This window comes from Lontra canadensis, unplaced genomic scaffold (genome assembly GCF_010015895.1).
Source record: "Lontra canadensis isolate GAN:19392208 unplaced genomic scaffold, GSC_riverotter_1.0 scaffold73, whole genome shotgun sequence".
NCBI lineage: Eukaryota > Metazoa > Chordata > Mammalia > Carnivora > Mustelidae > Lontra > Lontra canadensis.
In genome coordinates, this window is record NW_022631067.1 from 10,159,563 (window position 1) to 10,187,077 (window position 27,515).

General features: G+C 44.6%; 1 protein-coding gene across 4 annotated transcripts in view; it reads left to right on the forward strand.

The window, feature by feature from the left end:
- Positions 1-21,442, forward strand: part of NALCN (sodium leak channel, non-selective) — a 303,765-nt gene extending 282,323 nt beyond the window's left edge. For 2 of the 4 annotated variants that reach the window (XM_032881092.1, XM_032881090.1), the window contains 14 exons: positions 1,800-1,893; positions 2,407-2,513; positions 2,721-2,795; positions 3,560-3,679; positions 6,642-6,710; positions 7,847-7,995; positions 8,860-8,953; positions 10,572-10,704; positions 11,372-11,487; positions 13,362-13,519; positions 16,865-17,015; positions 18,763-18,912; positions 20,554-20,671; positions 21,191-21,442. In XM_032881092.1, the coding sequence (XP_032736983.1) occupies positions 1,800-1,893; positions 2,407-2,513; positions 2,721-2,795; positions 3,560-3,679; positions 6,642-6,710; positions 7,847-7,995; positions 8,860-8,953; positions 10,572-10,704; positions 11,372-11,487; positions 13,362-13,519; positions 16,865-17,015; positions 18,763-18,912; positions 20,554-20,671; positions 21,191-21,384 (1,728 nt within the window). In that variant the 3' untranslated portion in view covers positions 21,385-21,442. The remainder of the gene's footprint in view (positions 1-1,799; positions 1,894-2,406; positions 2,514-2,720; positions 2,796-3,559; positions 3,680-6,641; positions 6,711-7,846; positions 7,996-8,859; positions 8,954-10,571; positions 10,705-11,371; positions 11,488-13,361; positions 13,520-16,864; positions 17,016-18,762; positions 18,913-20,553; positions 20,672-21,190) is intronic. The other 2 variants (XM_032881089.1, XM_032881091.1) reach the window with 1 other exon arrangement.
- The last annotated feature ends 6,073 nt before the right edge of the window (positions 21,443-27,515 follow it).

The following is a 27,515-nucleotide window of genomic DNA, read 5'->3' on the forward strand; positions in this document are numbered from 1 at the left end:
TAAAACTGAAAGCCCCAGGACAGATCGGTATATATAAAACAGAAGTAGCACAATAAATCCATGAAGATGAGACCATCAATAAATGACCCTAGAGTCACTGAGGGTCTAGATAGAAGAAACTAAACAGAGATCTCTTCCTTACAGCAAACTCAGAAAGGAATTCTAGGAGAGTGAAAGACCTACTTATGAAAAACCATTTTTCAACCATGTAGAATTTATTTTGACCCTATAAATCCCAGTTGTGGATTTCTTGACTTTCACTACAAAGTGGAATCCATAAAGAAAGAAATTTGTAGATTAGATTACTTTAAAATGAAGTTTCTGAGAGATAAGAGACATGATAAGCAAATTTTTTTTTAAAGCAAGCTAAGACTAAGAGGAAATACTTGCAACTCATATAACTGACAAAAGATTAATATCTAGAATATATCAAGAATTTCTACAAAACATCTAAAAGTAAATATCCAAATACAAAAATGAGCAAAGAATATGAACAGGCAATTCATATAGGAAGATACAGGAATCACTCCCCCATTTGCACATATAAAAAATGTTTCATCTCACTGGTATTAAAACTAAATTAGATACATTTTCCACCCATCATGGCCGAATTTAAATGTCTGATCATGTCAAGTATTGGCAAGAATATTTGGACATGAACACTTGGAGATGCTAGCAGCAAATTTTCTTGGTTACTCCTCTTTGGACAGCAACTTCACAATATCTGACAAACAAAAAGTTGCATAAATTCCTAAGCAATTCCTCTCCTAGAGATTTGCTATCAAGGAAGTCTCATAGATGTTTGCCATGAGACAGTACATGTGGGCTTACTGCAACATTTTCATAATACATAAACCTAAATTCTGATATGTTTGTACAGTGGGATACTCTGAGCAGTTAAAGCAATTAGGTCTAGTTTCTAGTTGTGCTGAACTATGCAAAACAGTGTTCAGTGAAGATAAAAACCAGCTGCATAAATAAGCACAGATTGAATACCATTTATAGAAATTTTTAAAATTCAAAACAAATATGTTCTTATGTACTGATAGATACACAAAGAGCAAAAGTCTGAAAACATGGTGAGGAGGACACACCCTTGAAGGATAGTTATTAGCTCCAAAGAAAGAAGGGAAGAATTGGGTGGGGGGGGGTGAGCTCTTTTCCCCCCAGTTCTTCCTTTATAATATAATATAATGAATGTCATGCAATATATATATATAATATATATACACACACACATATATATATATATATACACTCTAATATACACACATACACATAATAAAGAATATTTTATCTAATTTAGCCATTAATCACAGCATTAATTCTTCAAGATACAAATTCTGTGACTTCATACCACTTGAAAATAGTTTTGTGATTATATATATCAAAATAATTAAAAAAAAAAAAAGACGCACTCCCCTTAACAAGAAATAGCAGACTGACAAGTTACAATTTTGCCGCAGTGTTTCCCACAATGAAACGAAAGGAAACTAACCACTATTGGAGTGGGTATCCCTTTTGAAAATTTGATTGTGTAGAGAACCTTCTTTAGATTTTCCCAAACCTGAATATTATCCATGTTCAAAGATGCCAGTTGAAGGCCATCCTTTTGGGGACTCCTCTCAAGACCAAATTTGAGAATTCTGACCATGCCTACTGAGCCGTCAGGGTATTTGAAGAATATCTTTATTTCACACCCCCAAATTAGTCCTGTTGGTATCACCACCCCATTTGCGATGTCCTTGGTGTGGAGTAGACGACATAAGGCCTTTTTCTGCTTTCCTTTGTTTATTAAGGGGACAGCTCTGCTGACTGTAGATCAGAGAAGATGGGAAGATCTGAAGAGCCGACTGAAGATAGCACAGCCTCTTCATCTCCCACCTCGCCCGGGTATCAAAGATGCTCTGATTTTATTCATGTTGGGCACCAGTGTTCATGATTCCCCAGGAGTCTAAGATTTCAATTAAAATAATAATCGTGAGGCCACTAGGCGGTTGTGCATAAGTTAATACAGAAACAGGCTCCAAACTACAGATCTCTCCATAGGCTATTAAAATCAACCACCCAAAGGCTGTGCTTCAGTGCTCTCAGGATAAGCCCTAATGAAAAAATGAATTTTTAAATAAAATATATTTGTGCTTGCCTTTTAAACATATGAGTGAAATGTATTAAACTGGCAGAAATTGAATGATGCGGTTCTCCTTCCAATACAGACGGCGTCATGCACCGTCGTTTTAAATATTCAGAACCAGCCCTTCCTGCAAAACACCACACAATAAGATTGAACTATAGGAGAAAAAAAAAAGTAATGAGTTTTAAAAATGAGCATTAAAGGAAATGAAAGACAAGAAAGTAAATGTAACCTAGGTCTGAAATGCCCTTGCCTCAACCTCTCTTTTGCAGATAATGATGGATTTAGAGCTAAGATGTACGACATAACCCAGCATCCGTTCTTTAAGAGGACAATTGCCCTGCTTGTCCTGGCCCAGTCGGTGCTGTTGTCCGTCAAGGTACTTTTATTTCACGCTGAAACTCTGAGAAGGACTGGCTTGTTGGGTGCATCCAAGCATATCGCAAGGGGCCATATCCATCCGTAGTTTACATTTCTTGGTGGAAAAAAATGAAAATTCACAGTCATTTCTAATGAGAGAAAGAGGGGAGAGTCTTGATGGGTCTGATGGATGCAGACAAAGACCGGTGCACTGTTTCTCTTACAGTGGGACGTGGAGGACCCCGTGACGGTCCCTTTAGCAACCATGTCTGTTGTGTTCACCTTCATCTTCGTTCTGGAGGTACGGTAATGAGCCAGCGGGCTCAGGGGGCGGCAGTGGGTATCGCAAAGTAGAGCAGTGTCCTCCTTTGACAGCACCCACGGTCAGCTCTGTGTTCCATTGTTTTTGAAGTCTTTTTTTGGGAGAGGGTGGCACGCTCGTAGGATATTTTCTTTCTGGGGCTGTGGTGCTTCCCTTGAACAAAGATTTCACATTCTATTCCAGATTTGTCTAACAGCAGAAATTGCTAACTGCTGTTGATTGCTGTATCTGCAGGTTGACCTGTCTGGTTATAGGAGTTCAAACTTCTGTACTGAACTGCACAAACCACTGTAATTCAGGGACTCAGATCGCAATGTGGTGGACAAGGGGCCTGGCCCGGACAGGATTATTTTAATATATGATCTGTGTCATATCGCTTTCCAGCACAATCTTCTTTGAAATACAAGCAGATTCTTATTTCACCCTGTGCTTGTTGATGTTTCCCAAAATCTATGGTCTTTTACTCGAGGAAGAAAAACGTCCTGCTATCAGAACTAGTCATAAAACAAGGAGAGAAGAGCCTAGAGAATATAGATTTGTAACCTGCCCAGCTTTAAAATTTAGATAGATAAATCTACTTCTTTATCTCCGTATCTGTATCTATCTATGTATGTATCTATCTCTTGGTAATAAATTCTTGTCTTTGGTTCCTCCATCTTTTTAAAAAAGTGCCTCAAGTTCACACATTTAAACATTTACTGAACACTCAGCCTCTATATTCTGTCTTCCTTATCTTCCCCCAGGTTACGATGAAGATCATAGCAATGTCACCTGCCGGCTTCTGGCAAAGCAGACGAAACCGATACGACCTGCTGGTGACATCGCTTGGCGTGGTCTGGGTGGTACTTCACTTTGCCCTCCTGGTATGCGTGTAATTCATTTTTATTTTAGTTGATAACTTGGGTTCAGGTAACCCTGTTTCCAGTCTCAGTCTGCGTCAGCCTACCCTCAGGTGTCAGATTCACCTTCCTATATCCACCCTTGACCGTGACCGGCCCTTGGCCAAGCTTGTGCACACAACCCCCACACTCTTCACACACACAAAGTACGGCCCCTCAGAGTCCTAGAGTGTGTGAATCAGAAGAACCTTAAAGACCTCTGGTTTAACTCTCATTTTCCCAAAAGAAAACAGAGAGAGAGAGAACAGTGGAAACAGAGATTATGAGACCTGCCTAAATTCATATATGAGCTGGTATCAAAAGGCTCCAACCCAGTTTTCTGAGCCAAAGTGTAGCATCTATACCACTGTGTTCTACTCAGTATTTCACAGTGGGATTCTCAGGTACTTTTGCTGCCACATTTCCTACTGATATCCAGTTGCCGTCCCACTAAAGCATGTCATTCCCAGGGTCTATACCTGAGTTCTCACTAGTTTGCCTAAAATGCCTCCACCTTCCATGTAGTCTGAGCTCCTGCTCAAAATCTATATCCATGGGGGTGCTTGACTGAGATCTAAGACTGTGTTTTCCAATAAGAACAAAATGTGGCCACAGATAAAATTTCAAATTTTCTAGGAGCCACATTAAAAAAATAAAAAGGAAACTGATGATATGAACTTAATAAGGCACGTTAACCTGCCATATCCAAAATATTATCATTTTAACATGGCAGCAATATAAAAATCATTATTACATCATTTGTTTGGTATTAAATCTTTGCGTGTGTATTTCACATTCATAGCACATCTTCATTGAAACCCACCGCATTTCAAGTGTTCAGTAACCACATGTGGCTGGTGCCGTACTGGACAGCAAAGCTCCAGAAGCCCCTTCTCTGGGCTCCACCATTTTCCAGCCTTGATAGGGTTATTTGTCTTCAGTGACCCTTCGTTCCCTGCTCTGAACTTGGGGGTACAACTTCATAATTTATCCATTCCGTATGAGTACTATAGAGATCAAGCACATGAAGTTCTTCTAACTATAAAGAGTATACAAACCTATAACACAAGGTATTACAAGTACCTTCTTTTTAGTTATTCTTTGACTCCAGACAAAAGTAATATTATCAGATTTCCCTGCTCTCTTCTATCCATTCTCCAATCCTCTCCAATGTTAGAATCACGCCACAAACAAGGCATCACACACAGTACCCATTTACACATTACAGAGGACATGCTTTCGTATGAAATTGCTCTGTTCAGGCAGGTAGGTATTGAGTGTCCTTCTTAAAACAACAATTACCTTCAACATCAAGGACTGTGCCAAGCCTCCATGGGTTTTCAGTCACCCTGATTCATTTCCCCCAATGACAAATGGTTTGCAGCAGTAAAGATGGGCAGTCACCATGCTGGGAATGGAGAAGAAGGCATCTTCTGCCCTTGTGGGCATCACAGCTTGGGAAGTTGGTGATTTGTTTTATTTTAAAGTTTTAAGCCAGAATATTTAGTCACGATCCAAGAAGCTGGGGGGACTTTGGGACAACTGTAGGTAGGCATTCATGGGAATACTCCCAAGTCAGTAAGAGTTACAACCATAGTGAGGCAGATGGAGGAGAGACACACATTCCTGGGATGACACAAAGCAGTGGGAGGTGGCTTCGTCAGAGAGATCCTGGAAGTGTCCTTGTGGAAGTGATGGCAGGGTTTAGTCTGTAGGACGAGGGGCATGCCAGCAGCTGTCCATATGATGGAATGCTATGGGAGGGAAATCGTGCCTGGAGTAGAAGGAGCAAGGGGAACATGGCGCAAGATCTGGATGGCACCTCTCAGGAGCAGGCCAAGGATGAGGGTCTTCCTCCCAGAAGCCATTGGGTGTCATCACTTCCAGAATGCAAAGTGGGAAGCCATCTATAACAGATTTGGAACTAATGTGGAAAGGGGCATCAAGGTCCATGTTTTTATCTTTCCCTAGACAAATGGATTCAAAAGCTACTTGGTCCAAGCAGAAGAGTAGAATAGGCTTCCTAATTCTGGATATCCCAGAGAGGACATCTTACACCGAAAAGACCAACTTGCCTGTTCTCCCTGAATGCTTTTGTTCTCCTCCAAGAACGTCCAGTTCTGGAAGGATGCTCATCCTCCACTCTCTTTTGCTGTCTATTGTGAAGGAAGATGCAGTCCTTGTTCCCATCCAAAGTTATTTTTGTGCAGACATACTCATTTCCTTCTCCTCAAAGATATCACTGGACCCCCTTCCGAAGGGCCCATATGGGACTGTTGTCACTTGGCTAGGCAAGGCTCCTCAAGAAAAATCATGCTTTGGCATGAGTTTAATGCCACAGTTGTTACATTGCGGTTCTAGCCGACGGGATCTTTGTTTCCGAGATGAAGCTTTCTTAGTCATAAAGCACACCCAGTCATCTCTTGCTACTGATCACACACTTGAAGAATGAGCGGGACGTGTTTCTGGACAGGGTAGACATCTCTGAAGTCAGCTTACAGGAATGTGGCCAGCTGGTCTTCAGAGTCTTGAGGGACCTTCAGAGAGGAGAAAGCTGACCTCCCGCCATCTTTTCCAACACCACACCTCCCCCTTTGCCAGGATTCCTGCACTTCCGGTCTCACTTGGCTTCCTCATGTTGCATTGTTACCCTGTTTTTCTTGCTCCTCAAAGGAGCTGGTCATGATTTTATGTAAGATAAGCTTCAAAATACAGAATTCAGCTGAGCAAAACAAGGAGCGAAGTTTCATTTAAGATTTGATTTTATAGCTAATATTTATTCATGAGTTTTGGCAGTGACCTTTTCAGCACCTTTTAAAGATAAATTTCTTATAAGAATTTTCACATTTTATTAAGCTAATTACTCAGTAGACTTCACAGAAGACTTAAAATGAAAACAAGATCTTTTGCACACATTACGAGCGGCTCTTTTCGGTTTAAATTTCAGAACGCATATACCTACATGATGGGTGCCTGTGTGATTGTCTTCCGGTTTTTCTCTATCTGTGGAAAGCATGTGAGTACGTTGTAAAGGATACTATCAAAGGTTACGTATGCACAGAAAAAAGGAGCGAAGCCTAATTGACTTCAGCTGTCCTTCTGGGTCTTAAGGGTTGAAGTTTACTTGGGATTCTGGTCATCCCAAGTCCAAATGAGCAAATATCAAATTTTTAAATGAATCAGTAGTTTAGTTATCTTGTAATATGTTTCCTGACATTTGTGCTACTTATTTATTCTTCATATTTACTGGATGAACTCATTCATCAACTGAAGATAACATATTGGGCATGAAAGCAAAAACCAATGGTCTTAATACCTCTATTTTATTGTTTTTATTTGTAACAGAGTTACTTTACTGCAAAGAAAAACAGTCTTTAATGAAGCTTCATGGTTCTATGATCCTAGATTTCTTTATATTCTTTTTCTTGTTCATGCATACACTCGGCATCTAATTTTCATTTTTTAAAGTTGCTTCCTTTTTCATTACTGAAATTTTTTCATATACATTCCATAAATGCCCATATTCGGTACATTCAGTGTTTGATGCCATTTAGCATTTTGTTATTGTTTAGGCTTTTTTCTGTGAACATCTGTTTGTGGAAGAATCCTGAGGCAACTCAGGGGGAGAGGCCAAAAATGGACAGCCCTCCTCACAGAGACTTCGGCAGCAAGAGAAGTGAAAATGGAAAGCTAGAAATTTTAGAGGAAGAGCTTTTATGAATTTGGCTGTAAAGGCTGAACAGTTTCAAATACAAGTTGAATTTCTCTCTAGTGTTTTTTTGAATAATAATAAGATTTAATACCCTTTAATAAGAATTAATTCAAAGCAGTTGTCAGATGAGGGTCACTCTTTTTTTTTTTTAAGATTTTATTTATTTATTTGACAGACAGATCACAAGTAGGCAGAGAGGCAGAGAAAGAGAGAGAGGAAGCAGGCTCCCTGCTGAGCAAAGAGCCCGATGCGGGGCTCGATCCCAGGACCCTGGGATCATGACCTGAGCTGAAGGCAGAGGCTTTAACCCACTGAGCCACTCAGGTGCCCCATGAGGGTACTCTTGTGCCAAGCTGCGTACCTGTCATTCACGTCGCAGTTTCGCCCCATTAAGTGAATTAAATATTCGTTTTCTCCTCCCCACCTGCACCTCCATACAGGTGACGCTGAAGATGCTGCTCCTGACGGTGGTCGTCAGCATGTATAAGAGCTTCTTCATCATCGTAGGGATGTTCTTACTGCTCTTGTGTTACGCTTTTGCCGGAGTTGTTTTATTTGGCACTGTGAAATACGGAGAGAACATTAACAGGTGGGTGTTTATTTTTCTTTTTAGTCATTTATCAAGCAAACTTTTTTAGTCACGAAGTCATGACTAACAATCTGAATGTCTATTAAAGACGAAAGGGAAGGGGAAGCGATCAGTTGGAAATGAAAACGAAATAAAATGATCACATGTTAAATGACATTTTTCTAATTAAAAACAGCCCACATATTGACTTTAGAAGTCTTATTGCCATAATATGCCCATAATGTAACACGAATCCATAATTCCACACCTACTGCCATGCAGGAATAACCACTTCGAATATCCTGGTGAATTTCTATCCATCTACTGCCAAAAAACAATCTATTCTTTTTTTAATTACACTTTAAGATGACTCTGGGTTTTCCTTTTTTTTTTTTTTTTCTTTTTCTTTTTTTTTAAAGCACCACATGGGAAGTCATAATTCCCAAAATGGTTACAATGTAGGAAAAGCATTTTTCGAAGATTATCTTAAATTTTGTGGAAGCGCCGCACAGATTTTTTTTAAAAAAGTAATTATACATCAAATTAAATGCCAGTGTGCCTTGTTGCAGAGATTACTTATTTGATCCACGCAGCTTCAGTTTTTATAGCAAACTCTATGTGAAAGAATCACTTTCACTTGTCAAAGCTGGGACCCTCAGTCATTCAAGATGCCTGGCCAGAACTGGTGTCGCCTGCGGGATTGGGTTTTTGGACAGCTATCCTTGAGGGCAAGAGTGAGTAGCAAACACATTATGAGGGTACAGCCTTTACACATGGTAACTTAGCAGCCAAATTTGCTCCACAATCTACCTGTTTTAGTGGTGATGCCTTACAACTTCGTGACAAACTCTATTACCCATTTTCTGGTTTTTCTTCTTTAATTAGGCATGCCAACTTTTCTTCAGCGGGAAAAGCCATCACGGTACTCTTCCGAATTGTCACAGGCGAAGACTGGAATAAGATTATGCATGACTGTATGGTAAACGTCTCTTCACCCCCAACAGTGCCTCAGCTTAGAACCAAATGAAACCCTTTGCTATGAGACATTGGCAAGCGTCATCCTCGTTAGCATCAAGACTTTGTGTACAAAACACATAGCCTGGCCATTTAGTTCATTCAAGTGCATTGTTTTCCATTATAATGTCTGGCCAGAGGCAGGAAAAATATCCAGGGAAGCCAGCTTGAGCTATCATAGCTCATTTGGCAAATGCACGTTCTGTGGGCATTGTTCCCTCCCTCCCACCTTTAACATTTTGGCCGTCAAGGACAACCAGGGGAGTTCCGCTTCTTTAACTGAATTTACTCAACAGATTTTCACCAAGGGCCTGGTTTATACTGAGCCATGCGCTCGGTGCTAGGTCTCCCGTGATTCCAGGGAGAGCCTAAGGAGATCCCAGCCAGGGTCACACCCTCCCTTTGGTTCCTCTCTCCTCCTCGCTGTCCCTCCTGTCTCCCATACAACTTCGGCTCCATCAGGCCCCACGCTGACTGCGGGATATGTTCCTGCAGCACTCTGTGTTTCTCCTTTGTAGCGTGTATCCCAGCTGTAGTGAGTTACCGGCTTGATTATTTCATCTCTGTTTCCTCTCTCACAACCTCGAGAGCAAAAACTGTTCAAAAGAAATTTCTGCAGTGCAGATGGCAATCAGCTCTGTCCCACTCAGTAGCCCTCTGTGGGTTCTGAGCACTTGAAATGTGACCAGTGCGCGCCCGAGCAACTGAATTCTAAATTTTATCTAAGGCTATTGGATGTTCATTAATATACATTTACATTTTGATAGCCACACTCAGTCCGTGGCTCCCTAGAGCTCCAGACTGTCAGCAACATGAAGAGTCTGTGTCTCGCTTAGACGTGTCTGTCTCCAGCCCTGGGTAGAAATCTAGCACACAGTAGGAGCTTAAGAACTCTGCCTGAATGAAGGGGGACAGAATTTACCGAATCAGATATAATATAAGGCAGAATTAAATAAGTTCTAAATAAAGAACAAGCAGAGTGCTGAGGGGATGTAGTGTCTCCAGCAGAAAGAAACCAGGTCTTTCAGAGGTGTTGCCTTTTTATTGGGCCACTGAGGACATGAAGACTTTTGATAACCTGAGCCTTGCACTCTTCTGTCATGTCCCAGAAAGGTGCTCCAGGAATGAGGATTCCTGGTTTCTTCTTACACAATTTGAATGTGAGTCTGTTTCGTGTAACAAATCTTCATAAATCTTGACCCATTCATTAGGTCAGACACGTTTTTTAAATGCATTTTTATTTGACTTTCTGTAGTTCCCATCACAGTGACTATTTACCATTCAGGACTAGAAGAGGAGGCAGAAAGAAGGTCTCATGGAAGAATCAGGTTCATTTTCATAGCGCTTCTAAAATGGCAATGAACTTGGGATTCTCCGAGACTGGAAGTGGAGAATAAATGAAATAGTCTTTTTGATTTTTGGCGCAGATGATGTACTCAATGTATGTAGCTTCTGAGAGACTAGCTTTGAAATTAATGATATTTTCTGTGCGGAGGAATCGTTCCCTCACAACAGCGGGCGCACAGAAATCTGTATTCTTCACGCTCACCCCATCCCCCTTCTTGTCCCCGTTGGCCATGTAGGTCCAGCCTCCCTTTTGCACTCCAGATGAATTCACATACTGGGCAACAGACTGTGGAAATTATGCTGGGGCGCTTATGTATTTCTGTTCATTTTATGTCATCATTGCCTACATCATGCTAAATCTGCTTGTAGGTAAGTAATGTTCGTTGAATGTGTTTTAATATCTTTAAGCTCAGGTACTTAGATAATTATGTACAATTTGCAAGTAATTATCCCAGATTGCTTGGGGTGGGTGTTTCACGGCATTAATTATAAATTGTTGCCTCTCGATCCAGATGCTGAAAAGACCTTTGAAAGGCATGTAAATGACAGTTGATTGCAATTTCAAGAGTTGTCCTATTAATTATGATCATTAATTTCAAAAGAGCTCTTCTCACACGTTGAGTTGAACAAATCTCAGGGAGGGCTACCTTTATGGCCTCGAAAGATCACAGTTATATTTTTTGAAAGATACATGGTGTTCCCCAGGTGTGGGGCCACCCAGAACCCAACCTGACCTTTAAAAACTACCCTGGAACCGTCAACTAAGAGTGAAAGCCAACTGGCATGGCTATCGCTACACACAGAATGTCTGTTTATGCTCATGACCCTCATGTTTTGGAAAGGCACGAGCCGGATAAATAGCTTAGTCCAAGTGTAAAATATGCCAACTTGGAAAACAAACTAAAAACACTTTAAAAATTTGGCTTATAATGTAGGTGATAAAATCCATTATTTATAATAGATGTTTTACTCTTTCTAAAAAATGACAGATTAGCATAATTATCTCACTTCTTCACTTTTTTTTTTCTTTTCTTAGCCATCATTGTGGAGAATTTCTCCTTGTTTTATTCCACAGAGGAGGATCAGCTTCTAAGTTATAACGATCTTCGCCACTTTCAAATCATATGGAATATGGTGGATGATAAACGAGAGGTAGGAAAGGGGGCTGCTGCTTTGTGCCCAACCCAGAGAGACTCATTGAGAGAGCATGAAGACCACAGACCACAGACCCTCAACTATTTAACTAGTCTTTTTGTCACCAGTGGACATCTATTGAATTTGGAATGGCCATTGGCAAATTGTAGAAAGCCACCATTGACCATTCAGCAGAATATGCTGGGAGGGGAGAGGGGCAGAATGGTCCCCTTCATGTCCAACCACGGGTGTCTTTTTCTTTGGACATTCAGAAAGTCACCAAGGAAAGGAAACCAAGGAAGCTCTGAAGAAACCAGCCCTGGGCTGGGAGCAGGAGAAGGGGTGAAGTTCAAATCACCAGAGCAATGGGGTAACACTGAGGCAGAGCCAGCCACCGAGAGCAGTCTTGATTAGAATTGCAATGGAGTTATTGAGTGGTTTCTGAAAGTTATTGGTTTTAATTATTTGGGACTTATTATTTGAATTCTTGAATCATAAAGCTTACCCAGGATTTCCTAGAATTAGCTAAAGCAGCAGCATCTTCTCCTGTTGTGCCTTCCTCCTCCTTCATCTCAGCAAACACTCGGGTACTGGGTATATAGCAATGAGCACAATGGAAAGGCCCCATGCTCACAGAGCTTCTGTTCTAATCATAAGTGAAACAATAATTATAATTATTATTATTATCTCAAGAAGCTATAAGTATTTTGCAAAAAGTACTAGAGTAGAGATGGGTTAGCCTGGGGGACAGGCCACTTTAGTGGGGTGGCCACGTCGGTCTGGCTGGAGAGGTACTGTTAGACCCGACCTCTGAAAACCAAGGAAAGTTCTTCTGTGGGAAAATCTGGGGGGGAAATCCTAATATTGCTGCAGGAAGAGTTCACAGAAGGCATGAAGACCACAGACCAGAAAAGGCTGGGGAAAGGGGCATGCCGAGCTAGGCTCTCACGGTAATGCCTGGCTTTCCCCTCCCCCACTGTCACCCTTTCCCTGATGCCCCCCACTTCCCCAGGCACCAGGCTCAGGGGGCTTTCTTTGAGACAGTGGCCTGCCTGTGTGGCCATCTGGCCTTGCTGTCCCGTCTCCCCTCGATCCCCCTGCAGCTCCAAGATGGCTGCCTGCCGGAACCCGACTTCCTTGGACATACGTGTCATTAAGAGCCCACTGGTCACAGGTTAAGGTGTCAGTAACTGACAGGATTTGATGGGCCACCCCACCCCTGCCTCTTGCCCAGGGCCTGAGTTCACAGACACTAGGTGGGGTTGCCTGTAAGGGAGCAACACGTGTTCGATTTTCAGAACCTAGAGCTGCTCTGACGTGGTTCTCTTGTCTGTCATTGTTCGAATAATGGAGAAGACCTGAACAAGAGTGATCATTCCCCAGAAGAACCACTTAGAATCAATGTTTGGAAGTTTGTGGCATCCAGGCGAATTGGAGGGGAGGATTGTGGACACAGGAATGTTCTGCTTTTCTGTGATAACTCATTACCAACCCACTCAGCATGTGTTTTAGAGAAACAAATGAGCTGGGGCTGAGTCAGTGAAATGGCCAGGAGAAGAGGAGCCTGACAAAGCAAGGGCTGAGGCCAGGGAGGCAGAGAACCTGCTTTGTACCCTCGTAGGCTCCCAATGCTGCCAGCTTCCGAGATCCCACAGAACCGGAGAAACACCAGCAGAAGATCCAAGTGCTCCCCCTTCCCACCCATCCCCTCACCCAGCCTCCATGGAGGCCAACAACTTCCTTGCTGCCCCTCTTTTGAGAAAAATAGATGGTGTTCTGGGTGGGTTTTTTTGTTTTGGGGTTTTGTTTTGTTTTGTTTCTGAAAACTGAATCCCAAGAGAATCATTATGGCCTGAAGATGATTTACCCAGTCACTGTGTTCTGCCCACCAGGGTGTGATTCCGACTTTCCGGGTCAAGTTCCTGCTGAGGCTGCTGCGGGGGAGGTTGGAGGTGGATCTGGACAAAGACAAGCTCCTATTTAAGCACATGTGCTACGAAATGGAGAGGCTGCATAACGGTGGTGACGTCACTTTCCACGACGTCCTCAGGTATGAGGGGGTCTTCCCAACCGCATGTCACAGAGCCCACCCGAGCCCAGAACCTGAAGCTGTGGCCGTACAAGGCCTTGTGAAACACAGCCAACAAGGATGCTCACAAGCCCAGATGGCACATCACTGAGGGGATAAGGCAAGGCCACACAGCTCAGGCTCCAAGGGGCCTTTAAGGACCCTGTCTGAGTGAGTGTCTCACACAGGAGTGGGGAGAAGCAGTGGCCTGATGTCCCCAGAAGTGCCCCTTACTGACTAGGGAGCTTCTGACAGGGAGAGGTAGGGAGAGAGATGATGGGGCCTTGGGGAACATGGCTGCCCTTCGTTTTGTGAGGAAGGAGCTGTTCGGAGAGTTGTGTGACTTGCTTGGTCACGCAGCCTCCATGGTCAAGCTGGGGCTAGGGTGCAGATCTTCTCACTCGTGGGGCCGTTCATGATGGTTGACCCCGCTTGGATGGGCAACCACATTTTCCATTCCAGGAATACCCAGACAGGACCAAGTGAACAAAATACCATAAACTTAGCGGTTTAAACTAGTGTATTGTCTCATAGTCCTGGAGGCTGAAGTTCGAATTCAGGGGGTCGGCAGGGCTCGTTCCTTCTGAGGATGCGAGGGGGAATCTGCTCCAGCTTCTGGGGCTTTGCGGGCCATCGTCATAGAAACCTCACCCCAATCTCTGCCTCCGTCTTCATGTGCGGTTCTCCCTATATGCACGTGTGTGTGTGTGTGTGTGCACGTGTGTCCAAATCTCCCCTTTCATAAGGATACCATTTAGATTTGATTAGGGGACCATCCCTTTCCGATACGACCTCACCTTAACCCATTACATCTGCAGTGACCTATTTCTGAAAAAGATCACATTTTGAGGTACTGGGGGTTATGATTCCAACATCCATTTTTTTAGGGGGAAAACAACCCACAACTGCTTTTTAAACAGGAATCCATGGATAAAATCCAGAGCTCCATGGACTTGGAAACAATCACATCTTTGTTTTCATGAATCATTCCCTGAAATGCAGCATTTTCTTCAGTGATGAACGCAGGCAACAAAACACCGCCGTATTAACAATACGTGCATCGGGGCGCCTGGGTGGCTCAGTGGGTTAAAGCCTCTGTCTTTGGCTCAGGTCATGGTTCCAGGGTCCTGGGATTGAGCCCTGCATCGGGTTCCCTGCTCAGCAGGAAACCTGCTTCCCTTCCTCCCTCTCTGCCTGCCTCTCTGCCTACTTGTGATCTCTGTCAAATAAATAAATAAAATCTTAAAAAAAAAAAAAATACGTGCATCTTCGTCCCCAGCAGAGATCACTGATATTTCCAGAGCACATCACTGATGTGGCTGATAGCTTAAATACCCTTTACACTTCCTTCTGCAGTAGAGTGGTCATTCGACCTCAGCTAGATGTTAGCATTTAATGCAATAATAAAGAAGCACTTATGTTACTGTGTCACCATCTTGTTCATTTTCCTTGTTAATTAATTTTACTTCTGTTTTTATTCAAGTAGGGTTGACACACAATATTACATGGGTTTCAGGTGTACAACACAGCGACTCAACAACTTTGTTATGCTGTGCTCACGGCAAGAGTAGGTAACACCAGTCACCAAACAACATGATTACAACATCATTGGCCCTATTCCCCATGCTATACTTTTCATCCCCATGACTTACCCATCCAATGCTAGAAGCCTGTACCTCCCACTCCCCTCCATCCTTTTTGTCTAGCCCCTTAGAATCCCCCTTCCCCAGCAACCACCAATTTGCTATCTGTATTTATGGGTCTGTCCCTGCCTTGTTTGTTTTATTTTTTAGATTCCACAGGTAAGTGAAATCACATGGTATCTGTCTTCCTCTGTCTGGCTTATCTCACTTAGCATTATACCCTCTAGGTCCATTCGTGTTGTCACAAATGGCAAGACCTCGTTCTTCTTTTATGGCTGAGAACTATCCCAGTGTACATAGACTATACCTTCTTTACCCATTCTAGCATCATCTTCTTAAAGAAAATATGAGAACTGTATTTCAACGCAGTTGGTTTCCTTTGGAATCATATGTATTTTATTTTATGCATTTTAAACGATCTTCTATGGAAAGTCCCATAGGCTCTGCTCTCAAAGAGGTGCAGCCACAGGAAGCGTCAAGGCCCCCCTCCAGCAGGAGCTATTCTCACCCCATTGCACGTACTTGACAGGTTAAGTGTTGGGGGTGCTGGCACACATTCAGCCGCTCAGATACACAGAAATACGCTTGTGACTGAAACTTGAAAAAAAGATCAAAACAGGAAGGACCAGGGAGAAGTTCTCGTAAGTTAATTCTGTTCCTTCCCACTACTCACATCTTACAGGAGCAAGCTAAAGGGAAGAAAAAGAGGCACAAATACATGTGATTAGCAAAGGATTCCGTCTCTCTCAGAAAGTTTACCGAATTGTTCCTCCTGGGGACCAATATTATTAGGCTGAAAGCGAAGCACAGAGACACACCACTGTCATTAGCAATTATCGTTCAGCCTCTCTGGAACCCGGTGACGCATCTGATAAAATGGACCAGGCGAAGCCCATGGGGGCATTGGTCGCCCCTCCCGTCCTTTAGCTCAATACACGATGAAACAGTTCGGCAGGGACGGCAGGGACGAGATTCTGGATGAAGCAGGGACAAGAGGAAAAGCACACAATGGTAGGAAGAGATTAGCAAAAAGGTCAGGGCACCCGTGCTGCCCGGGGAGGCCTCCTGAGCACCTCGATGCTGTGACGTGTGCTGTGGAGGTGGCCCCGAGCTCACAGATGGGGCTCTGAGGAGGCACTGTCTTGACCTTTTGGGCCAAGGTCAGAATGCGGGCGAGTATTCCACCTTGACTTTGCATCCACCAGAACGAATGAGGAAGATCCAGGGGCACAAATGAGATCAATAGAGCGGGAAATGGGGACAGGGGAGGGAGCCGGAAGCATGACCTTTGGCCAAACCTGTTAACTATCCCCAGCTGGACCTGAATGTGACAGAAGTATAGAGAGAGCACTCTTCCTTCTATAGAGAATGTTCCAGAGCCTTAAGCAGCTGATAATGTAGACGGGGGCCCAACCTGACTCTTTCCTTTTGACAAACACATAGACGGCACTTACTGTTGTAAGCACTTCACAAGTATTAACTCAGTCCTTTAATAAGTGGGAACCCTGGCTATGCCCATCTTACAGAGCAGGTGACATAACTAGCCCAGGTCCCCCAGCTAGCCCCAGGGCACAGGGACACTATCTTGGTTGGACCGAGTGAGGTCCTCTCTGGAGTCTGAGATAGCTACTGCTCAGAATCCCAGGGGGATCAGACGTGGACTGCTCTCCTGTCCCCCCACCAGCATGCTCTCCTACCGGTCGGTTGACATCCGGAAGAGTCTGCAGCTGGAGGAGCTGCTGGCCAGGGAGCAGCTGGAGTACACTATCGAGGAGGAGGTGGCCAAGCAGACCATCCGCATGTGGCTGAAAAAGTGCTTAAAGCGCATCAGAGCTGTGAGTGGACTGGGGATGTCTGGGTTTGTGTTTCCTCCTCTCAAAGGAGGAAGAAGAGGGAGAAAAGAAAAGAACTCTGGCGGGGGGCGGGGTGCAGGGGTGCTCCTGGGTGGCTCAGTCTGTTAAGCATCTGCCTGTGGCTCAGGTCAAGAGCTCAGGGTCCTGGTATCGAGTCCCGCCTGGGGCTCTCTGCTCATCAGGGAGTCTGCTTGAGAGTCTCTCACTCCCTCTTCTCCTCCCCACCCCATGCTCTCTTTCTCTCTCTCAAACAGATAAATAAAATCTTTTAAATAGAAGAGAAAAAAGTTTCATTAGCAACAGGTTGAGATTCTCCTGTGATTAGCCTCGTGGCCCTTCAACTACATCGTCCTCATCCCCTTGCGACGGCCGCAAAATCATTCATGCCTTCGCTGCAGTCCAGACCCAGCCGCACCCTCTTCAGCAGAGTCCATAAGACGTTCCCATTGAGTGACATTTTTATAATAGAACATGAATGTTTAAAAAGCAGTTTATTGAGGTGCACCTGGGTGGCTCAGTCGGTTAAGCATCTGACTCTGGATTTTGGCTCAGGTCATGATCTCAGGGTCATGAGATCGAGCCACGCATCGGGCTCCACGCTGACCGTGGAGACTGCTTAAGAGTGTCCTCTCTCTCCCTCTTCCCATCGCCCTCTCCCCACATCTCTCTCCCTAAAAAAAAAAAAAAAAAAAAAAAAAAAAAAAAAAAAAAAAAAAAAAAAGGAAAAGAGAAAAGAAAAAAAGAAAGCAGTTTATTGATATTAAAATATTTGTGATCTCCATTTATCAAACTCAACTGTTCAAAATGCCCCAAATCTCTACATGTGAGAGGCCACTGAATGTGCAAAACTACCTATAAATTGTTTCTGAAAATTCCACCCTACCATTGATATTGCTTGGTCTTTAACAAAGGCCACCTCTCCTGGGAGTTTAATGATCTGTCTGCTGCCTTCAGAATTACAAGCTTATAAATTCTCTGACTCATCAATCAATGAACACATACTATGTGGACATACATTGTGTTTACAATAGACATTTCTACTAGATAATTACTGTTATGAATTACACTTCACAGAGGAACAAAATCAAATTAATCACTAAATATTTGTATTGAATAGATTTTTAAAATTCTGTGTCTCAGAACAACATCAGCTACAGGAAACATATCTTTCTATTGGATGAGAAAAGGTCCCCCAAGAAACAAAACCACCCAACCTGCCCCACTACAGGCTCCAGGAGCACACGGGGAGCTGGACCAGCACCAGACTGGGCTCCCTGATGTGTGCCAAACAGACTGGCCTGCTTCTATCCAAGAACCAAGGCAAGAGCAAGGGTTTCACTCATCCACCCAAGGCTTCTGCCTCTAACAACCCAGAGGAAAAGGGCAGTCACTACTGGCTTAATGAGCACCAAGCGAAATAAGAAGGGAAAAAATAAAACACCTACATTAACTATTCAAAAATTCTATTTTACATACAACACAAGGTGTATCAAAGGACATGCTTATTCCCATTGTTATGCAAATTAGCGTGGGTTGGGCAGGCTCTGAGCCCTCCTTCATAGCCATGAGACAGGGAAATTAGTTAAGCTTCCTTATTTGGAATCCCTAAGAGGTCGCCAAGCACACAGGTTCTTTGGAGAGGAGAGAAGAAAATATGATTTGAGTGGTGGGGGATGGGGGATGTTGGGCTGATTTCTCTGTTACCAAGAGCATAATCATATTTCCATAGAAACAGCAACAATCTTGTAGCATCATCCACAGCCTGAGAGAGAGCCAGCAGCAGGAGCTGAGCCGCTTCCTGAATCCTCCCAGTATCGAGACCACCCAGCCCAGTGAGGACATGAACGCTAACAGTCAGGATAATAACATGCAACCGGAGGTATGAGGGTCCTTCCTCCAAGGATATTAGGTGCAGTTTTAGAAATAAAAAATAAATTTGTGCTGTTCACATAGCCGTTTCAAACAAGGTGACAGTATTTCCAATGGGAAGTTTTTAAGTTAAAAACGGAACGTGTTGATCCAGATTGTGTTTGGATCTTTGCAACTCGGAATCATTTGGGGTTATTTCAAAAGATTCTCATTCTGAGTTGTATGAACACTAAAAAAAAAAAAAAAAAAAAAAAAAAAAAAGTGCATACCCAGAACTCACTAGTTCTGCCGATTTTTGTCTAAAGAGTTAATATTGCATTTCTATGGGCTTAATTGGAGGCCAGTGATATTAGGTGAAGAACGTGGTTTGAAACTGAAACTCAGTCCTAAATGCGTTCTTCTACCACGTCACAGGAACTTGCAGTAGAATCAGTAAAAATGGTTGTAATTAGCCACCAACCTTTTTAAATAGACTCATTAAGGATTTGCCCTTCCTTAGTTGGGCACCGCTAGAGCATATGGGATTCATGAGGATTAGCCCGAGGACCTTCTTTTTGCCAGGACCCTAGCTTTTTTCCATTCCCAGACGCAAGGTCCCCGTCCACGTGTCCATACAGATGCGCGGAGAGGCGCGGGCGCCCTGGAGAGCCCGGCCTGGTGACCAGCAGCTGCAGGAGGTCCTGTCCTTTATGAGGGCACAGTCGCGGACCCGCTGGAGTTGATCCGGCATCCGGAGAGGAGCCCCTGGCAGGGTCAGGCTTCGTGGTGTGTGTGTAGTGACGGGGCCGCGGTAAATACTGAAGCTTGAGGCTCCGCGCCGGCCGGGGCCTCCAAGGGGATCTCCTGTTCCGCAGTGCGGGTTGGAGTTAGGTGATGCTGGCTCCCCAGCAGTAGGGATCATCTGCCAACAGAGACTCCTGCAGGGACAGTCAGCCAAGGCGGAGGGGTGGGGGAAGGGGGACAGAGGGGCTGCTACAGCGGCCTTGCCACCTGTCTGCGGGCGGAGCAGGGGTAGGATGAGGACAGCCAGCCGGGCAGGGATGAGGCTGGCAAAGCGGTGACCGCAGAGCTAACCCCAAACCAAGAGGAGATACTCAAGTGACATGGAGACCAAGACAGTGACAGGACAGGAGAAGGGGACGGTGCACCAGAGAGTAAATCATGTGCAGAGTCTCAGCCTTTCTCTGACATTCGTCTTAACGGGTATCAGCTTCGTTCTCCTCGGGGCTGTCGGGGAGTTTTACCTGCTGAGAACGCTCTTTCCGGAGCGCAGGACTGACCTCCAGGTTGGCGAGAATATACTTCCCGGAACCGGCAGTCCCTGCTGGCCCCCTTCCGTCCTGGTCCGGCAGCAGGTGCTGGGGGGGAGGGGCGGAGCCGTGGGGTGGAGGAATCCCGGAGGGACGCCGGGAGGAGACGCTACCTGGAGAATTGCGGCCCCTTCTCTTCACCGCGTGCAGCGGGGACTCTCACTTTCCTGGACTCTCTGAACCCATTTTCCTCTTCTCCCTCCCGTACTGTTTCTCCCACTGTTTTCTGCGGTGCTTTCTTCCTTTCAACAATAAATCGAGGGTCCAGACCAGTGCAGAGGGCAGAAGGGGAGCACAGCGGTCGGAAAGGGCCCTAACTGCCTCCCTCTCGGCCCGTGCAGACCAGCAGCCAGCAGCAGCTCCTGAGCCCCACGCTGTCCGACCGAGGGGGCAGCCGGCAGGACGCCGCGGACCCCGGGAAACCCCAAAGGAAGTTCGGGCAGTGGCGGCTGCCCTCAGGTGTGTGCTCTGGGCCCTTTCTCCGTTGATTCAGGCGTTGTAGACGAGTCTACACCCTGTGGGTTTGGGGTCTCGGATTTCAAATTCGGGTGGGCCTCTAAGTTGTTTAGACTCCCCTCACTATTGCTTACACTATCTGTCCTTTTCCTTTGTATATGCTAACGAACAGCCACTCACCCATATTTCTATGACACTTACATTTGCCCAGATTGGAACATTTAGTGATTTTTTTTTTTTTTACTAAGTTTTTTGTGATTATCTCAAAGTGAGATGGGGGGCAGGTAGCATGTTTTCAAAAGATATTACAGGTTGTCCATGGACATAATTTTAAAGTCCATGCATTTAAAGGTTATGAATATAAAGACCCAAGAGCTAGAAGGGGTTCATACTTAACGTCCTGTGGGGGGGGCGTGTTGAGCAGAACTGGTTGTTACTGGTGGGGACATCACAGCTTTTCGGGAAGGGCTTGCAGGGGTGAACGGCTCCGCGTTGCTCATAGGACTCTGGTCAATTCCACAGCACCCAAACCAATAAGCCACTCCGTGTCTTCGGTCAACTTGCGATTTGCAGGGCGCACAACTATGAAATCTGTAGTGTGCAAAATGAACCCCATGCCCGACACGGCGTCGTGTGGTTCGGAGGTTAAGAAGTGGTGGACCCGGCAGCTGACGGTGGAGAGCGACGAAAGTGGCGATGACCTTCTGGATATTTAGGCGGGGGACTCAGTGCAGAGCAGGGTCTCATGGGGAACCCTGTTCTGTGACATTTTTCTCCCACTAACATCCTCTAGCGAGGAGTCTGGACTTGAGATGTCATTTAATTCCACCTCGTCACAAGATTTTTTTTTAAGTGGATTTTTGTTCCGCCTGGGGGGGGGGGCGTAAACCTTGGTCTGTCGCAGTTGTGTCTATGAGGGGTTGTTACCGTGCGTTCCAGAAAATTTGCATAATGGTGGTATTTGTAATATTACCCAATACCAGATGTAGATCATTCAGACATTTCCTATATTCTATCTGTGTAAGCTAAGGTGTATATTCATATAAGCTCTTAAGCAGTATTCCCCACCCTGAAAGAGTGCTAAGCCCCAGGAGGCTAATATTTATGGTACGGAAGCTATAGCTTTAGCTCATGTTTATCCCACTTCTACTAGAAATACTTCCCTTGGGAAAATTTATTATTTACGATTGATCTGAAAAGGTCAGCACTGAGCTCATACTAAAATGACAGTAGTTTTACAAACTACAGATTCTCAATTTTTAAAAGTATCTTCTTATTCTCGTGTTATTCTTAAAAATAGGCACGAACTATTGAGAGAGCAGACCAAGTCTGTTTCTGGCCTGGGTCACTCCAATGAAACGGTTGCCTGCTCCCTAGAGAGCTGTGAGTGCAGACACCAGGCAAAGACATTTGGCCCAAGTCTCCAGCTGGTTTAAAATAAACGTGTACATAATCACTGGAAGGATGAACTTTCATAACGATGTTGAGTTTCTTTCAAAGCTGTTCAATAACTAAGTTTAGCAAAAAGAGTGAAACTACATGATTCAGGCTGTTAAAGAAATCTTCAGGCGTGTGACGTTGTCACTGGCTTCATGGCCTAACCCAGAGTATGTCCGTTTTGCCATAAAGTCAGCAAAGACATTGTGAGTTGATCCCAACACACCATTGACACATTCAAGGGAAAATGACTCCCTGCTATCAAACCCTTCAAAGGAAATAATGGCAACTTTGTAAAAACCCCACTTGGAACTCAGTTTAGGGACCCCACAACCCGGCTGTGTTTGTTTCACACACCATGTGCTCTGGGAAAATTAAAATGCAACGCGATTACAAAGTACCTGGGCCTCTTATGCTGAGTCAACCAAGTAGAAGTGTGTCCGGGCCCTTAACTATGTTATTTTTGGTTGGAGATTTGCTGTTCTGATGATTTCTTTTAGTGGAGCGATGATCTCCGAGTCCTTTGACACCCCAGCTGGCTTTATGATCTCTTTTTCTCTATTTAACGTTCTTAAAATAGCCGAATCCTTTCTGTATAACAAACGTAACACTGTGGTGCCATCTGTTGTTTAAGGGGTTAATTGTGACTCTAGGATAATGGGTAATTAAAGTCAGTGCGGCCAAAAGGATTTTATCTGGTTTTATGTTCAGTTGGAGTTTACTTTTTGTACATAAGCAAATCAAATAAATATTGCTTTTGTAAAAGAATTTACTCTGAGTTGATGGTCATTTCTAAACCCTTTCTCATGTGTGGAACGAGGGAAGGGGGTTTTGGGGGTAGGATCTTTAGAAATCAGGCACTTTGCAAACTCTGTATTTGAATATTCTGTCTATAATTACTTAGCAAAAGCTCTGTCCCTGATACTCATTTCCGTTCAGTTCCTAAGCCAGATTGTTCCTTTCACGTGCCCATAAGGCTGAGTAAATACCCTCCAAATCCACAATAAGACGGAAAAGGGTCTTACATGGCCTGGGCATGAGTCTGTCCTCGTGCTGCCTGAAAACGAGATTTTATTTTTTGGCTCATTGCACTTGAGTAATACGGCGGCGGTCCCACAGAACCGCTGAGCCTTTCCTACAACGGCTGTTAACTGGTGTTTCACAGAACATCACTGTTGTTCATTCTGCGGTGAAGCAAAGGGCCCAACAGCAATGCGTTTGGAGTCCTAGCACCCTCCATTTTCAGTTAAGTGAGACAGTCCAGCAAGTCCCGTGGGACTCAGCTCTGCAATTTCCTGGTCAGTAGGGCAGACAGCAAGCGAGGAGGTAAGTGCTACCCCTCTTAGATTTGTCATCAACCTATGAACAGTCCGGTTATGCAGATGGGAAAACTTCAGCCACAACACTCCCTGGTCCTTAGGGAGCCAGACATTGACACTAATCCTGTCATCATGCCACCCACTGCCTTTAATTAAAGGACGCTGTTGGTTCCAAGCACACCAGAAAGCATAAGGGGCAGAATGGTTGACACAGAGCCCCTAGTGGGAACAGACCACACGTGCATCGCACATATGGCGATTCAAGGGGACTCACAGGGGACAGAGATGGAGAGAAAGGCCGGACCGGTGTTATTCACTCTCTCTTCAGTGGTCGACTGAGAGCAGCACTCGTCTTCAGCGACTGGCCGTGTGTGCCCCGTCGGAGCTGAGTAAGGTAAGGACTTGTAGAAGAAAAACCAGTTACAAAGCCTTAAGCAAAAGCATTTTCAAAGCCAGATGAGTGATGTTTCTGTCTGCTTCTTTGTAGGAAGGGGCAGACTGTAGGTAAGTGGCTTTCAGTCGGTTACTTGGCAGTGGTGCTCTTAGAGTCCTTCAAAATTCCTCAAATATTAACCAAGCAAAAGCTGGGCATCCTTAACTGAAGTTGGGATGCAGAGGAGAACCCCACTCACATGGTATCTTTTCACCTCCTGATATTGATTGAATTGTGCCCCTACCACCAACCCCCCCAAAAAAGGAGAAATTGAAATCCTAACTCCCAGTACCTGTGAATGTGATCTTTGGTGGGGAAGAGTCTGCAGGGGTAATGAGTTAAGGTGACGTCACACTAGAGGAGGTGGACCCATCATCCAATATGACCGGTGTCCTTAGAAGAAGAGAAAGTCACACAGGGAAGAGAATACCATTGGAGGACACAACACAGAGGGAAGACGGCCGTGTAAAGACAGAGGCGGAGATCAGCGTGATGCTGACACAAGCCAAGGAACGTCTAGGGGTGCAAGAAACTGCAAAAGGCGACAAAGGATCCTCCCCTAGAGGCGTTAGGGGGGGCATGGCCCTGCCAACACCTTGATTTTGGATTTCTAGCCCCCAGAACTGGAACTGAGATGGTAAGTTTTTGTCACTGTAAGCCACCCAGTTTGCAGCATTTTGTTACAGCAGCCTTAGAAAAAGTAATATACCCCCAAACCCACTCCAGCCCCCAAAGATGGCCTGAACCAGCCCAGTGCTCCAAAGTACCTAGCTGGAAAAGTGCTACTACAGGTCAAAGACCCTGAGTTTGTAGTTTGACCGATGTTTCAGGTCCTGGATTTACTGGTTACTCATTGTGCAATCCCTGATGAGTTTCATACCCTATCTCGGCCAAAATTTAGCTTCTTGCTTTTAAAGAAAAGGCAGGAGAGGGGTGCCTGGGTGGCTCAGTTGGTTAAGCAGCTGCCTTAAGCTCAGGTCATGATCCCAGAGTCCTGGGATCGAGCCCCGAACTGGGCTCCCTGCTCATCGGGGAACCTGTTTCTTTCTCTCCCTCTGCTTGCTGCTCCCCCTGCTTGTGCTCTCTCTCTGACAAAAAAAGGAAAATCTTTTTTTTTTTTAAATGGTTTTAAAAACAAGACAAGAGAGGTGAATTTATTCATTTAAAAATAGAATCACCATATGATTCCAGCATTACCATTTCTTGGTACATATCCAAAAAAAAAGGAATGCAGAGTCTCAAAGAGGTATTTTTTATACCCTTGTTTATGGCAGAATTTTCACAATAACCAAGAGGGAAATCACCCAGAGATCCATCTTTGGTTGGATTAAAAAAAAATGTAGATGCATGCAATGGAATATTACTCAGTCTTAAAAAGGAAGGGAATTCTACTACAGGTAACAATAGGATAAACCTTGAGGACATTATGCCAAATGAAATAAGACAATCACAAAAAGACAAATAGTGTAAGAGTCCCCTTATATGAGGAATCAAGTTTAGTAAAACTCATAGAAACAGAAAGTAGAATGGTGATTGCCAGGGTCTGGGGAGGAGGGAAATTGTCATGCAATGGGTACAGAATTGCAGTTTTGCAAGATGAGAAAGTTCTTGAGATTGTCTACATAGCAGCGTGAATATACTTGACACTATTGAAATGTACACTTAAAAATGGTTAAGGGGTGCCTGGGTGGCTCAGTCGTTCAGTGTCTGCCTTCAGCTCGGGTCATGATTGCATGGTCCTGGGATAGAGCCCCCCATTCATCTTTCTGTTTGGTGGGAAGCTTGCTTCTGCCTCTCCCTCTGCCCCTGTCTGTGTTCCCTCTCTCACTGTGTCTTCTCTGGCAAATAAATAAATAAAATCTTTTTAAAAATGGTTAGATTTGGGTGGCTGGAGGAGTCAAGATAGTGGAGAAGTAGCGGCTGAGACTACTTCAGGTTGCGGGAGATCAGCTAGATAGCTTATCTAAAGATTGCAAACACCTACAAATCCGACGGGAGATCGAAGAGAAGAAGAACAGCAATTCTAGAAACAGAAAATCAACCACTTTCTGAAAGGTAGGACTGGTGGAGAAGTGAATCCAAAGGGACGGGAAGATAGACCGCGGGGGGAGGGGCCGGCTCCCGGCAAGCGGCGGAGCAACGGACACAAAATCGGGACTTTTAAAAGTCTGATCCGCTGAGGGACATCGCTCCAGAGGCTAAACCGGGGTGAAGCCCACGCGGGGTCAGCGTGGCCTCGGGTCCCGCAGGGTCACAGAAGGATCGGGGTGTCTCAGTGTCGCAGAGCTCGCAGGTATTAGAACGGGGAAGCCGGCTACAGAGACGGAGCCGAGGAGTGACTCTCAGCTCGGGGTTACCTTGAACCGGTCGCAGGCTCGGTGAGCTCGGAGCGCGGCCGGAGGCCAGGGTGACGGGAGTAATTGGGCGCTGTTCTCTGAGGGCGCACTGAGGAGTGGGGCCCCGGGCTCTCGGCTCCTCTGGGCTGGAGACTGGGCGGCCGCCATCTTCATTCCCGTCCTCCGGACTCTACGGAAAGCGCTCAGGGAACAAAAGCTCCGAAAGCAAACCCGAGCGGATTACTCAGCCCGGCCCCGGGTAAGGGCGGTGCGACTCCGCCGGGGGCAAAGACACTTGAGAATCACTACAACAGGCCCCTCCCCCAGAAGATCAACAAGAAACCCAGCCGGGACCAAGTTCACCTACCAAGGGGTGCAGGTTCAATACCAAGGAGAGCAGCGGAATTCCAGAGGAGGAGAAAGCAAAGCACAGAACTCCTGGCTTTCTCCCCATGATTCTTTAGCCTTGCAGTTAATTTAATTTCTTTTCTTTTTCAATTTTTTTTTCTTCTTTTGCTAATTTTTTTTAACTTTTACCCTTTTCTTTTTTAACTAGTTTATCTAATATATATATATATTTTTCTTTTTATATTTTTTCATTATTGGTTTTCTTTTTTTATTTGTTTCTTTTTTCTTTTTTCTTTTTTTTTTTTCTTTCTGAACCTCTTTATATCCCCTTTCCCCCCCTCCCTCATGATGTGGGATCTCTTCTGATTTGGCTAAAGCATATTTTCCTGGGGTTGTTGCCACCCTTTTAGTATTTTACTTACTCCTTCATATACTCTTATCTGGACAAAATGACAAGGCGGAAAAATTCACCACAAAAAAAAGAACAAGAGGCAGTACCAAAGGCTAGGGACCTAATCAATACAGACATTGGTAATATGTCAGATCTAGAGTTCAGAACGACGATTCTCAAGGTTCTAGCCGGGCTCGAAAAAGGCATGGAAGATATTAGAGAAACCCTCTCGGGAGATATAAAAGCCCTTTCTGGAGAAATAAAAGAACTAAAATCTAATCAAGTTGAAATCAAAAAAGCTATTAATGAGGTGCAATCAAAAATGGAGGCTCTCACTGCTAGGATAAATGAGGCAGAAGAAAGAATTAGCGATATAGAAGACCAAATGACAGAGAATAAAGAAGCTGAGCAAAAGAGGGACAAACAGCGACTGGACCACGAGGGCAGAATTCGAGAGATAAGTGACACCATAAGACGAAACAACATTAGAATAATTGGGATTCCAGAAGAAGAAGAAAGAGAGAGGGGAGCAGAAGGTATATTGGAGAGAATTATTGGAGAGAATTTCCCCAATATGTCAAAG